Source organism: Bradysia coprophila (genome assembly GCF_014529535.1).
Source record: "Bradysia coprophila strain Holo2 chromosome X unlocalized genomic scaffold, BU_Bcop_v1 contig_26, whole genome shotgun sequence".
In the NCBI taxonomy this organism is placed as follows: Eukaryota; Metazoa; Arthropoda; class Insecta; order Diptera; family Sciaridae; genus Bradysia; species Bradysia coprophila.
Genome location: NW_023503313.1, coordinates 1,780,508 through 1,794,490, shown reverse-complemented (window position 1 = coordinate 1,794,490; position 13,983 = coordinate 1,780,508). Strand labels below are relative to the sequence as shown.

At 36.7% G+C, this 13,983-nt stretch overlaps 2 protein-coding genes across 2 annotated transcripts; both read right to left on the bottom strand.

Annotated features, from left to right (window-relative positions):
- Window positions 1-4,450: 4,450 nt before the first annotated feature.
- Window positions 4,451-6,473, bottom strand: LOC119069215 (lysyl oxidase homolog 3). The gene is made up of 5 exons (XM_037173191.1): window positions 6,237-6,473; window positions 6,027-6,173; window positions 5,722-5,969; window positions 5,136-5,668; window positions 4,451-5,066 (listed from the first exon to the last, which is right to left on the bottom strand). The coding sequence occupies exons 1-5, from the start codon at window positions 6,403-6,405 to the stop codon at window positions 4,691-4,693; spliced, it is 1,473 nt and encodes a 490-aa protein (XP_037029086.1). The 5' UTR covers window positions 6,406-6,473; the 3' UTR covers window positions 4,451-4,690.
- Window positions 6,474-10,724: 4,251 nt separating this feature from the next.
- LOC119069252 (zinc metalloproteinase nas-13-like) lies at window positions 10,725-13,664 on the bottom strand. The gene is made up of 7 exons (XM_037173306.1): window positions 13,562-13,664; window positions 13,093-13,386; window positions 12,781-13,031; window positions 12,626-12,719; window positions 11,143-11,246; window positions 10,967-11,079; window positions 10,725-10,896 (listed from the first exon to the last, which is right to left on the bottom strand). The coding sequence occupies exons 2-7, from the start codon at window positions 13,361-13,363 to the stop codon at window positions 10,824-10,826; spliced, it is 906 nt and encodes a 301-aa protein (XP_037029201.1). The 5' UTR covers window positions 13,364-13,386; window positions 13,562-13,664; the 3' UTR covers window positions 10,725-10,823.
- Between the last annotated feature and the right edge of the window lie 319 nt (window positions 13,665-13,983).

Here is a 13,983-nt window from a genome sequence, read left to right as displayed (position 1 = left end):
ATATATGTATGGGAGAGCACGTAACATACATAATATGTAGAAAAAAAAAACTAAGAAAGGACAAACACATAAAAAAATCATTTTTGATTTTTAGCAATTGGAGTGACCCGTACTGTCGATCTTTGTGATTTATGTAATCATTTGAACTGAACAAAAATTAATTTGGTAATGAAATGGAATGATTTCACGTCGACCAAAGCTTTTTAACATGAAAAGTAACGGTTACCTTATGTGTCGGTAAGCTCTTAATATACGAAAAATCATGCTACCTAGTGCAGTGAAATTAAACATAGTTGAGCAACTTAAAACCAATTTTTTGTTCAGAAGAAATATTTGTCACGAATCTTCGCTGTTTCATTCATGGTTGTCATATATCTCGCGGAATTAAAGAATAAAACGCTACCCCTTTAGAAACGACTAACCAGTCATCAATTACGACCTCAGGTTAATATGGTCTTAAGTAGCATACACACTGCCGAATCTTCACAGTATTTGGATCGAATTTGATTCATTCTCCTACTTTGCATTTAAATTGGGAACGGCAAATCAACTATTTTACTCGATCCATTTCGTAAAGACGAATTACCATTGAATCCAAAACTTCTAAGCTATTGATCAAATAGATAAACAAGTCAATCACCTGTGGTTAATGTACCACATAGCAAAAATTTATTTCAAATTGTACCAGAAATTGTGCGAAATATTAAACAAAAGACGTAACAGAAGTAACTTAGACTGGTAGTACTAAGACCATAACCGCTAGTACCAGTCTAAAAAAAAGGATGACTTTTATAGATACTTACCTCTGTATATAAAGTTATAATCTTGCATTTAACGGGTTGAAGGAAGTCAAAATGTATATATAACGGCAGTCGATCCAACTATGTATCAAAAAATATGCTCACATTTGGTTCTCGTTTTAGTGGTGGAATCCTTTTTAGATAACTTAATCATCTACTTTTATAGACGTAATTGCACTTAACGTATTCGTTTCCGTAAATGGATATCTAAACTACATGAAGTGAACTCGGTTTACCTATAGAAATATTGTTTTTTTTCAGGTGCAACGCAACTTTATTTTCCAATTTAATTTTAAGCCTGTAGGGAAAACCAATTTAGTGAAAAAATAACAAAATTGCACAGAGTAAGGAGGAAAAAAAATCTCGCAATAAAATTTCGTATTATTTGATTATGTTTGCTTTCATAAAAAGTTAATCGGTAAAATGGACCAACTCAGCAAGACCAGTGAAGTTTTTTTTAAAGGGTTTTTTAGGGTCTCACAGGTTATCAGTATGTGTTTAAGCAGATGGATGTTTTCGAATTAAAAAATAACTTGGTTAAAATACGAATATGCATTAGATAGACTCTGAGGGCATTCTTTATATTGCTAGTCACAAAATGTAAGATCTCCTAAGATTTAAAAGAATTAACCGCAAACTACAATGCCAACATTCTACTTGACCCCTTGGTTTAAATCCTGCTATTTATATCTGCACTCAGAAATGCGGAGAGGGAAAACTGAATAAAATAACGGAAAATTGAATTTCCTCCTATGCCTGCAGCTGAAAAACTTCATAATTTTATAATTTGATTCGGTCAAGCAAAGCGAACGTAGAAGGTTGGCGGGAGAATGGTTAGAATTGACCAATTTACGGTGAAATTGGACTGCGTTGTTGAAGCATTGGTATTTGGGAATGGCATATTATGGCATAAGAGTCTCAACTTTTATCGAGGCTAGTACGTCGGGATGAATTCGTAAAATGTTATTGAAGCAAATCTATAATTCGATTGCTTCCGTAAATGTTTTTCGACTAATATAGTTCAATACCTGGCCTTCGGCTCGTAAATAAAAAACCTTACTTTTGTTGAAATTGTTGCCTCATGTGATGAATTACTTTCGCAACACCCAATGTAACCTACCTACCAGAATTGTTAAAAGCAGACATCCTACATCAACAAAAATGTAAAAAAATGCCATGAAATATACAATCATATCGCTGTATTAAATATTAGAAATCTCTAATGTATTGCGTCAGACATTGGATTGTCTCTTCTTTCGGTTAATTAAAATGTGCCATACGACAGATAATTTTTCACCAAGGAATTAAATTTCAAATTTCCAGTAAATTTCGGGTATAATTTGCTCGATTGTTCTCGTAGGACTGTCGTGATTTAGATTGAGTATCTTCTTCCAATTTTTTTATTTTGACGTGCGGAACGTTTGCCAAAGGCTGCATTATATATAAGGCTCGGAACTGGTCAGATCGATCTGAAGCCTGAAGCTCAGATTACCTGAATCTGAATCGAAAATTTGTAACGGAGCAGTAAAGTATGGAAGTGTGTTGTCAGCTGTAGGAGACGTTAGTCAATAGAAGTTCGATTTGACGTAAAAGTCATCTATTAGATCCAATGATGAGAAATATTGTCCTCATGATCAGAAAGCTGTTCCTATATGATTTGTCCAGCATTTCCATAGTTGTTTGTAGCTCAGACAGATTCTATGCTGTTCTACTTAATCTACTTAAAAATTCGTCAGTCAAGGGATCTGACTCACCCACAAGGGATTCAGCTCTCCTGTATAATGTCTTTGGTGGCAGAGTAGCAAGATGGCTGGGTACGTTGCCTCTTCAATGTTTATGCCTCAAATGAAAATATATATGATGTTTGGAGTATAATCAAGAAATAGTGTAAACCGAAAGCATTTCACATTCTCCTTTTCTTCGAAATCGATGATTTGAATACGAATATTTAGAGATTTCAGCATATTTACTAGATGCGTTATATGCGAGGGGTAGACCAGTAGTGGAATATTTGGTTCAGTTCAGTTACAATTTTATGCAGCTCCGTTCGAAATTCGTATTTACAGTCACTAACTGTTAAAAGCCAGCCGCTATGAGGACAGAGTGGAGAGCCGAAAAATAAACGCCGGCGGCGTCTAGCCGTCCAAAAAAGATGTGGCGGCGGCGGCTAGATACGGCTTAGCCGTTAAAAAATTTCAGGTGGCGACTGGGCCTAGCCGCCGACCAAAAAGGTCGGCTGGCGGCGGCTGGATGACAAATTTGTGTAATTTTCACGATTTTTGCGATTTTTTTACGAATTTTCATCCTTTTCACGAATCTTCGCTCTGTTCACAAGTTTTCGCGCTTTTAACGAATTTTTGCGCTTTTCATGAAGTTTCACATCTTTTACGAATCGAATTTTCGCAATTTTTAGGAATTTCTTAAATTTCTCAATTTTTCTTTGAATGTCGTTTTGAAGAAAAAATAAAAAAATAACGAAAATCAAAGTAGAAAATATCTAAAAGATAGGCATCGCAAGGGACATTAAAAGTACGGGTACATTCTCAAGTGACTGTATTGTCCCAAAAAATGAATTTAATTTTGTTGGTTTGTGTCATCTTTTTGTCTTTTATGGATAAAATATACACCAGCCGCCGAGTTAGCCGACCTAAACCTCTGGCGGCGGCTAGCTGCAATTAGCCGACCAACATATCCGGCGGCGGCGGCGGGTCGTTTTGGGCCTAGCCGCAGTTTTTCGGCGGCTGAAATTTGGCGGCTCTCCAGTCTGTATGAGGAACTTAAAGTTATCCAAGGCTGTATACTTTGGGGAGGTCACGCAGATGCAGATACGCGGGTTACACACCACGTTTCATACAAAAAATTCACCACGCCATACAAATTCAATTTTGGTGAATCTGTTTGTATGGAAAAGGTGTGTTCCCGCGTATCTAATAAAATGGCGATCTGCGTGACCTCCCCAAAGTATACAGCCTTGAAAGTTATCAATGTTTTTGAGATTCCCAGTGTTTAAATTAACGCGAGCGCATTGTGACAAGAGCAGCTGAATTATATTAATTATATTGTACAAATTCGTGGCTAGTGTCTAACCCCTCGGATATATTCCTTTGTAAGTACATTCGGGATGTATCGTCTGATTATTTTTCTTTGCAATAGTACCACTTCTTTGTTTTCCAAACACTGCACCGACCCGATTTCTAACCCTGTTTCATCGTACAATTTCCAACGTTGTCGTCTTTGGTAAAAAATTACAAGAAAATTTCATTTCCGCAGACGAAACGCAAACGATATAAAGAGCGTTGTTAAAGAAAAGCTCAAAGAAGACATATTAAAATGTGTTTTGAACGTCTCATCCAGACTAATTCAACCAAATGAAAATAATATTATCGCTGAGCAACAACGTGCAACAACTATTTTTTTTTGTGCATTTCATTTTCTATACGTAAGTGCCATTATACACTACATATCGAATAACTGCAATAAAAAGAAAAGAAGAAGAAAAAACCATTAGAAAATCTACAGAAAAGAAAAACGTTTTCAGCTAAATAAAGAAAGAAAAATGCTCAAGAAAACATTCCCGTCGTAAACACAAGAGTTGTTGGTTGTTGCACTGCAAGGATGACATAGGATTTTTTCCCGAAGTATTTGTAACTGTGGCGCCGGTGGTATTGTTGTAAAAGTAAATAGAAAAGTTTTTGAATTGTACAAGAGTCAAGAAAATAATATCGGCGGTAGACGGAATAGCGGAAGCATCGATATTTAATGGTTCGAACAAGAAGGACCCGTGACTATTAAGACGATAAACAATCATTTCGGTTCTGGATAGACAACAGAATTTTATTTTATTTACTTCAAATGAATTGCGTGATTTAATATGTCTATTACAACCCATGTTAGGGGCGTTCCAGATGGCAATTGAACACTCTGGCATATGTTTCGGTATACAAAAGTGAGCAAACTGCAGCATTATTTTCGAAATTCATTTCCGGAACTTTGAATTCCGAATTAACGGAAATTTTTATGGTATACGATCCCACTTCCAATTCGGTGATGTCAATCCACTGACAGTCTATATTGAATCGATATATGTCCGAGCAATTTACAGAAATTCCCTGATCGCCGAAATTGGCACAGGCGTATTTGGGCTTAACATCAGGTAAACACTGGTTGTCTTCCAAACAAAATGAAGCCTTATGTCCTTCAGCGACCGTTTCGTTTTTTTCATTTAAAATATTGAACACCGCAAACACCTCCATGCTGTGATAATGCCTGCATTTCATTCACGAATAACAAAAAATTTATCATTTTAAACGAGTGAAAATTTCAACTTTTAATTACATGTGACACATATGCCATTCCCATAAGTGCTTCGGTATATACGAACGAAAATCATCGGTTCCTGCATTTAAAACTTTGGCAGTGAACTTTAATAATCGTCTACTTTCATAGTGCCAGTTCGGATTCTCCTTTCGCACCACATACGCCTGAGATGACAGACAGTTCTCTTCCATTGCGCACTGTAAGTAATACAGCGATCTGTCTTCAAGATGAGCCGTTTGTTCCAGTTCAAGATGATCAAATATCAGATCTGACATCTTCTCACTGCACACTACGGCGGCAACGTGGTTTTTCGGTCCGGGACATTTTATATCTCCCGGTTCATCAAACACACAATCGAAGAAGGAGTTTTCATTGCCACGACATTCACTTCCACTCAACAAAAGCTTAGAGAATTTAGCTCCACCGAAGTACTCGGTTTGCACTGCTCCACTTGCGTAACCCAAGCCCAGTGATTTACAGACAACGTTCGCTTCGAGCAATGACCAACCATCAGCGCAAATGGAACCCCAAAGCGATCCGTTGAATCGTACCTGATAACCTTATTAATTGAGAAATCCCATTCACAGCAACTGAATAACGTTACCTCTACTTGACCCTCATGACTCGAACTACTTCCGGATAGCCGAACTTCCGCATTCGTATTGCGAACTAAATGTACCTTCTTTCGCTGACGAATTTCCTTGGAATTGTTTTGTGCTGACAATGGATTCACACATACGATCCCAGCTGCTTCGGAATTGTTGCAATCATGTCTACCCCAATCATCGAATCGACAGTGTTTTAGTTTCGTTTCCGTTCCATCACAGAGCATATTGTCCATCCAAAATTTTTCTTACAAATTTTTTGAATTAAATTATTTTTCTCTTCCATTAATCGACATTCACTTACGACTAGCTGTACCAAAGTAACTGTTGTGCGTTACCTTAACAAGGCCACTGTATCCAAGTTGTCTGCACGCAACGACTCCATCATTCCTATCCCATTCATCATCACAAATTGATCCCCATTTTCGGTCGTGAAATATTTCCACGTTGCCTTTCATATCACAAGGGTGTTATGAAGTCATTCAATTCACGTTCCTTAACCAATTTAACATACCTTCATACTCGTTGTCACCACCAATCAATCGTATTTTTCCGTCCTTGGGCAATGGTTTCAACATTGCATTAACCAAGTTTTCACGTAAACGTTTCGCTTCTTCATAAGTTGTAAGTGCATCGACGACCACTAGTGTAATTAGAAACAGCAACACTAAATGCAATTGCATTTTCAATTTTTGGTTGGCACAAAACTAATTTAGTCTGGCTGACACGTATTCCATGTTGTACAATGAATTTAAGTGGGACAAAACATAAAAGATTTATCACACTCTTGGGAGATTACAGCTGACGTCATCATGGACGGAATATTTCCTTTGTTGATTTGATAAATTTAATATTTTTTTTTGTTTAATGAATAGCCGCAGTATATCCACTGGTCTGTGTGCTGGCTTTATCAAAATCACAATTATGTCGTTCGATAAAACATTTTTTTCGCAATGAGATCATAAGATTTTTTAACCATTGGTATAAAATTTAAGTCCAAATCTTCATTGAAAAAATGCTGTAGATCGATCAGTGAGAAAAATTGCATTGCTGGTTTTTTGTTACTGAATGAATTGATACATGGCATTTTATAATACAAGAGGTAGTCGACATTTTTTTAAACAATATGTTGTGTTGACATCTCGAAATTTCTTTAACCTTTCTTCTGAAAAGAAATTTATTTTTCACTCGCCAAAACATGAAAACACTGAATATCACGCGTCAAAAGTTATCGGAAACCACACTTTTTTAGTTCTGAGAACTAAGTTCTCTCTCAGCAGACCTTGCAAACAGGTCTAGGGATCCAGGTGATGTTTTACTTAATGGTGGAGTTTGTTTATGTTATTCGTCAAAGAGAGAAATTTCAACGAGTAGTGTGATGCACATCGAACGATCAACTCGTTCGGCTTTAAATCGCGTATTTTCGGTTTCGTTTTTATTCTCATTCTTTTTCAACCTTTAAGTTCAACCTTGAACGGTGTGTATTATATTTGGTTTTGTTGTTTGTGTATTTCATGGTGTGACGAGTGTAAAATTATGTGCATCACAGAATTGAAACCACGAAATTACAGTATACGTGTGAATTCGTATATCACGAGAATAATTTTTGCATACGTATGTATGATTCATCTCGACTTCGTCTCGACGAACCATACATACTTATGCAAAAATTATTAATTGTTGTAATTTCGTGGTTTCAATCCAAGTAATGCAAATAACTATTACTTCAGATAATGTGATAACTGCCCCGTTGCTGCCCCGTTGTCAACATTTCAACGTTCCTGTTCGTGTCAGACATCACATACACAGTACTGGACTGGCTCGAAAAAGCCCATCGGGGGCTTCATGCAACTCAATTTAAAAAGGCCTACAAATTAAAAATTCTCATACAAAAATCCAAAAGGCCCATCGGGAATTCCCCGAATTCACCATATGGCCAGTCCGGGCCTGCACATACATCAAATCTCGCAATATCACTATAACAGAGGCAAACGACTAATATAAATGTTTTCGTTTATGGCAATGAAAATACTGAGGAAATATAAGTAAAATTCAGTAAATTTACGCTTGATATTCGTTAATAGCTCTAAAAACGATTTCTTCAGCAAAAAAAGAAATTAACTCTTCTAGCACTATTCATGCATCACTTGACATTATTTGTAGCATTTTTGTCTAGAACAGCCTGTTAGAACTCGAAAGTTTGCGTTATATTCCAAGTTAAAGTTAGAGTAAAAGGAGCGACTTCATTACACTTCAAGACTTCATCTCACTATTCAAAAAGTTAATTATTAATTGATTTTAATTATCAACTATTTTAAGAAATTAAATTCTTAAGAGTGATATCGCCAAATCTTCAGGTGATTTTTTAAACTTTGGAAACAAGAGGTCTCCGATTTTATTGAGTGATAGCTCGTTGGATTCGTCTTTCAATTCTAGGAAACACGTGTCTTTCACTTTTTCTTAACAAAAATTTTTTTCGGTGAAAAGCGCTCAAAAGTGACATGTCTTCAGCGGTGCATATACTCTACCTGTACGTCTTTCCAAGGCCGACAATCGTTCAACATTACAACAATTTAAAATAATTTTTTCTTGAGTTATTGCCGAAAAACTGTTTTCGGTACCCTCTGACATGTCTTCACTTTTGAGTGCTTTTTACAGAAAACAATTTTTTTTAAGAAAAAGTGAAAGACACGTGTTTCCTAGAATTGAATCACGAATCCAACGAGCTATCACTCATTAAAATCGGAGACCGCTTGTTTACCAATCACCTGAAGATTTGGCGATATCACACTTAAAATTCCCAAAAATTCACAAAATTTCATTTTGTCCAAAAATGTAAAATTATAAGTTACTTTATCACATACGCGCGGTGTTCGGATGTCAAAATTACTTACCTAGAAGTTTAATTCAAAAATTACACTTCAGGTCTATGTTGTTGTCTCGTTTTCGCTTATGTGATAAAATAGAGTACACACTTGTCAATATCAGTCTCGGCAAGCCTCGACTTCTTCGTGACAAGTGTGTAATATATAATACAAGGGAGGTAATTTGTTATCTCGTAACCAGACGAGTAAAATTATCAGACGCCTTCAGCCAGATGTACTTTTCCTCATCCTGATAAGACTAACATTATGCATCAGCTCGGAGCGGGAGGTTGGGTTTATCTTGGCATCGACACATGTACAATTATATGCACCTATGTCCAAACCTTTATTTTGACGAGATGGATTATGATCCGCGCCTTCGGCTTAGGATCACAATCATCAACTCGTCAAAATAAACATTTGGACACAGGTGCATAGTATTTATTACTTGCAGCACCTTGCGAGGGGCACACCGTTGACACTTGCGATGATTTTCATTTTCGCAGTGCTTCGCAAGTAAAATGTCTTACGTCATTGTTTGGAGATTGTTATTCTGCCACAATATATTGTATTTCTTGCCTTCGGCACCCCCTCGGCAAAATAAAAATCTCCAAACAAAGTACTTTATTCCAACTTCATATTTACAAAAGTACAGTTTTTAACATCTAAATTATCTTGCTGTCAATGTTTTAGAGAATGTTATAGGTTTGTTCCAAGGCCATACGAATTGTCAAATTACTGTCAGATTTCATCCATAGAGACATAACCTCATCAAAATTAATGTGAAAACCCATCTCTGTGGATGAAATCGTGTTCGTTCGGCCAATCGAAATTCGTGTTTACTTGGAACAAACCTGTTGTGAATTCGCAATGAGACAATAAAATTTTAAAAAAAATAGTCAGTGAGACATTTCTGGTGTTAAAAAGTGTAAATAAAAAATAAATGTCAAATATTGAGAGATTAATAAAATTAACGAACGTCTCATCAGTCAAAGGACCCGACCCACCTAAATGGTGGTCCAGTAATTAAATAAATAAATAAAAGTATAGGGACGAATTCGCTTAGGATCGAACACCTTTGCATTACTCTTCGTTTAAGAAAAAAGGGGCCGTCCATAAAGGACGTCCGCGTTTTCTACTGGATTTTCGATACCCCCTCCCCCCTTGTCACACTAATGTCCGTTTTCGAATACACCCCCCCGGAGGACGTCCACTTTTAGTTAAAAACGAATTTTCTTAATTCGAAAAATATGAAGTAAAACTTCACTTCGATTATCCTTTGTTCAACCTAACAAGTATTTGTTTAAATTAACAAAATTGTAATTATGCAAAAATCTGCGTTATTGACGCCTGGAAATATTTGCGGGAATGATGGATAATTATTTTGATTATCGATAGTTACCATACCATACCATACACTTCAATACTGGACAAAAGAAGGTATTCCCTAGTTCGAACCATCAAACCTCCCACTTAGAAGCACGATTTTCGTAACTTTAACATAAATGTGTCACGCATACACTCCAAATTAAATCGCAATTTTGTTTCAACTGGTTTGATTTTCTTTAAGTTATATTCGGAGAAGAGACGTACTGCAGCCGTGCATCGGAGTCGCAGTGATGATGGAAAAACTGTCGGTTTCTCACACAAAGTTGCTCCTCCGTCACATCAAATAACACCTTTGCTAAACTCATTTAATTGCACCGATGCGCCGATGCACTGAATTTTTTTTAAGTAATGAAACTATACAGAAACTTCAAGAAATAAAGCGGACGTCCGGATTTCGTTATACCCCCCTCCCCCTGGTCACAACGAGTCCGTTTTTAGCCAACACCCCCTCCCCCCCTAAGCACGGACGTCCTTTATGGACGGCCCCTAAAATGTTAAAATCGCAAGGGCCAAATTTAAGGTACACACACGGAATTTTGAAAACCGACATTGACGTTTTGTGGCTTACTGATTTTTGTAAATTTTGCATGTATTGCTATATGGAAATATCAAAAACTCAAGTAAAGCACAGAAACAGAAAATGTGTCGGCTTTCAAAATTCCGTGCGTGTATTAACCACATGAAATTATTGATATAAATGTTGTGAAAGATCAGAATTTACACCACTATAAGAAAATATTGTCTGCATAATATCAATCATTTATTAGCTGTAAATCTAACTTTTGTTCCAAAATTCCTAAAGTTCATCTATAGTCCTACTTCCAGTTGTAGTTAAAAACGCCATTGAACTACGCCTGGTAAATATTCCATATCTGACTGATGTCATTTACGTTACAGTTTCCCGTTCTAGCTTGCAACGATCTTAAAAATCATTTCACATAATCGTTAAATCGTTCATTGTTTGCACTTTTCCATACCATGGTTAACTTACCCGCGACTGTAGAGACATAACCCTGAGGCTACATTTACAATCTGATGAGGATTTGGCGCTGGCGGATTGACAGGCCTAACCATCCACATCTCCCTGCTTTGTGTAGTGTTACTCTTGAGATATTTTATCAGTTGTAAGTCATGAACGTTATTAATTATTTATCGAAAATGCATTACCGCAATTAGAACATTAGACGAACTATTTTCGACCATATATTTCACTGAACCTCCATCCTGACTCCATGGTACTATTGTACTACCAGTTTGAGTGTGTAACCGCCCTAAAAAAATCCTTCAATGTAAAATGTCTCACATAGGTACCTGCTTGTAAAATTTGCTGTTTTGTCAGCAACTTTTCTGGTAGGTATACGCAATTCAATTACGAGGGATTCTTCTGAAAAACAGCCTACCGAAATCGAATGCGAATGGTCGTGGTGGGTATCATTTGAAAGGTAATTTTATGTGCTTTTGGGCCAAATAGGGTCTTATGCGGTTTTGATGCATGTACGATGAAATATAAGTGGAAATGTTTAAGTGTCCATATTTCATCGCATATGCATCCAAACCGCATGAGCCTTAATTTGGCCAAAAACAACATAAAAATACCTTTCAAATGATACCCCACACGACCATGTACTTTTTGTGTATCTCGAGAAATTTCTGTAAGAACAGTGTAAGTCTGCAGTTGAAAACTGTAATTGCACATACAGCCTGTAAATATTTTTCATATGCAGAATGAGCACCAGCTGAATATCACCAGCTGGATCTGCTAACACACACTTATTGTATGATAAACAATCAAAACACATTCTTAACAATGTGTTTACTTCATTCATACGGGTTATGTGCGCGTGGATGACGTTAACGTAGAAATGCACTGTGTGTAGGTTGTCTTTGAATTGTATACAATACAAAGTGTTTTTGTTTGTACACCAGCTGGTAATATTCAGCTGGTGCTCATTCTGCATATGAGAAACATTTAGCAATTGTATTTCAAAGTAGATGAATTTTAAACCCAATAAGTCCCTAATCGGCTCAATAGTACAAGTGATTACCATTCTAATGACACCCCACACGACCCTGTCCGGCTCGTGTAACTGGAGAAATTTTTGTAAGAAAAGTGAAAGTTTTCGGTTTTTGCTGACCTCTCGCTAGCCATACAAGCTTCGAAGAATTTTTTTTTTAAGTGGATTTGGCTTCTAGGGTCGAAGTCCTTTCTAAATATATATAAGAATGTCCACTGGAAAATGCGTCCGATTTCGGTAAGCTGTTTTTCCAAAGAATCCCTCATATTAATATTATAGCACTGCTGCTAGCATTAACACAGAAGAAGATTGCTAATTCGGAATAAACTTAACGATTGTGCACCGATTAACAACATATAACAGAAGAATTAGGACATAATCAATGTAAAAATAAGTTGTGATAATATGACGTTCGAAACAGAACTCTAGAATTTGGTTAACTACAGTCGATAATCCGAACCTAGGAACTTTGGTTGGAACAATGGTACGACGACATAAGAACATGCGTCGGTTTAAGACTAGGAGCCAAAATCTTTGGCAAAATCGAGCTTATATCATTCACCAGGCATCGGAGACGTTTTGTTAAAGATTATTATTGGCCAGTATTATCAAATAATAATGTGTCATTAAGTTACCATAATGTACAGTCCACAATTGGTGATCTTCCTTTTGAAATGAGGATGCTATAACTGCTACTCCTTCGCTGGATGGGCCAGCACCTTGCAAATACTAATTTCATTGGTTTTGAACATCACACACTATATGGGATAGTAACACTGCAAATACTTACTAAATTATCTCCAGCATTTATGATACGAATGCCCAATGTATTTGGACAGTACATATTGTTTACTTTAGTCCAGTCTAAATTGCTCATTGCTGATCTATGACCAATTTCTGCACCCGATTTTACTGTGATAGTATCGAGCCCGTTCTTAGAAAAGGCGGTTCTGCTATAATGCATGACACTGCTATAATCATAAGGCACATTAAAAGGTGACACCATTGTGTCTTCAAATTTGTCAAAATTATGTTGTTGGCCTGGAATATTTAAAAAGCTTCTTGAAAATATTCAAATTATCTTTCTGATGTCCTTTTGAACCTTCTGCAATATTTTCCCAATTTATAATGACATAGTTATCTCTGTCACTTCGGGATTGTTCATGATAGAAACCAATTGCATGAATGACTTCATGGACAATTGTTCCCATAAATACGCAACCGTTTCCAAGCGATAAGTCTTGTCTGCCACCAATTCTTCCAACGTACGAGTAGCACCCACTACCTTGGAAAACTCGAACATAGTCCGTTTCTGTTGTCCTTGTCTTGAAACGCATACATGTTCGACCGACAATATGATTTAAACCGCTCATGAATCTTGTTCTAGATGCCTCAACTGATTTTAAAAAAATGTATGTTTTTTCGAACAGAGTACTTGGGTGTTGTGAACTTGGAGCGTTGCCACGAATCCAAAACCCACCAGATCAAAGTAATTGGAAATTGAGAGATATGGATTTGCGTACGTTCAATATATTGCAATATTACTAGTGGAGAGGGAAACATTAACGTACCGAAACCTGCGTCGAATTCGTAAATAAGTTCGTTGTTAGGCCAGCGATATCGAACGTCGATGAGACCTGATTTTGGGTCAATCGTAGGAAGTGGTTCCAATAGGTCTCCCTCAAAGTAATTTCCTTCCTCAGGATATAGAGGAATCGCTACGCAAGTCAAACATTTAAGAATATTATTCAATTCAATCCAAAATATTTTTAACTATAAAACTGTCGCATTTTCTAATTTTACCGGTCAACATACCTGACGAAACATTCCAATAAGAAGTAACATAGCAAACAAAAACTAATTTCCAAAATATTTCAGTAAAGATACTCATGGCTTTTAGGGTTTCCTTCAGCTTTAGCACTTAGAAGCAATGTAACTGTAACTGGTCGGAATATTGTCGATAACACCAAGTTAAACCTTACGTGCGTAAACA

Excerpts from the sequence above, each read along its gene's own strand:
- LOC119069215 (XM_037173191.1), bottom strand. The coding sequence starts at position 6,405 with ATGCAATTGCATTTAGTGTTGCTGTTTCTAATTACACTAGTGGTCGTC. Across the intron at positions 5,970-6,026 it reads TTACTTTGGTACAGCTAGTC|AAAAATTTTGGATGGACAAT; the intron begins GTAAGTGAATGT and ends AAAATTTGTAAG. Across the intron at positions 5,669-5,721 it reads GTCATGAGGGTCAAGTAGAG|GTACGATTCAACGGATCGCT; the intron begins GTAACGTTATTC and ends TAAGGTTATCAG.
- LOC119069252 (XM_037173306.1), bottom strand. The coding sequence starts at position 13,363 with ATGAGCGGTTTAAATCATATTGTCGGTCGAACATGTATGCGTTTCAAG. Across the intron at positions 13,032-13,092 it reads TTGGGAAAATATTGCAGAAG|GCCAACAACATAATTTTGAC; the intron begins GTTCAAAAGGAC and ends TAAATATTCCAG. Across the intron at positions 11,080-11,142 it reads CGTCTAATGTTCTAATTGCG|AGTAACACTACACAAAGCAG; the intron begins GTAATGCATTTT and ends AAATATCTCAAG.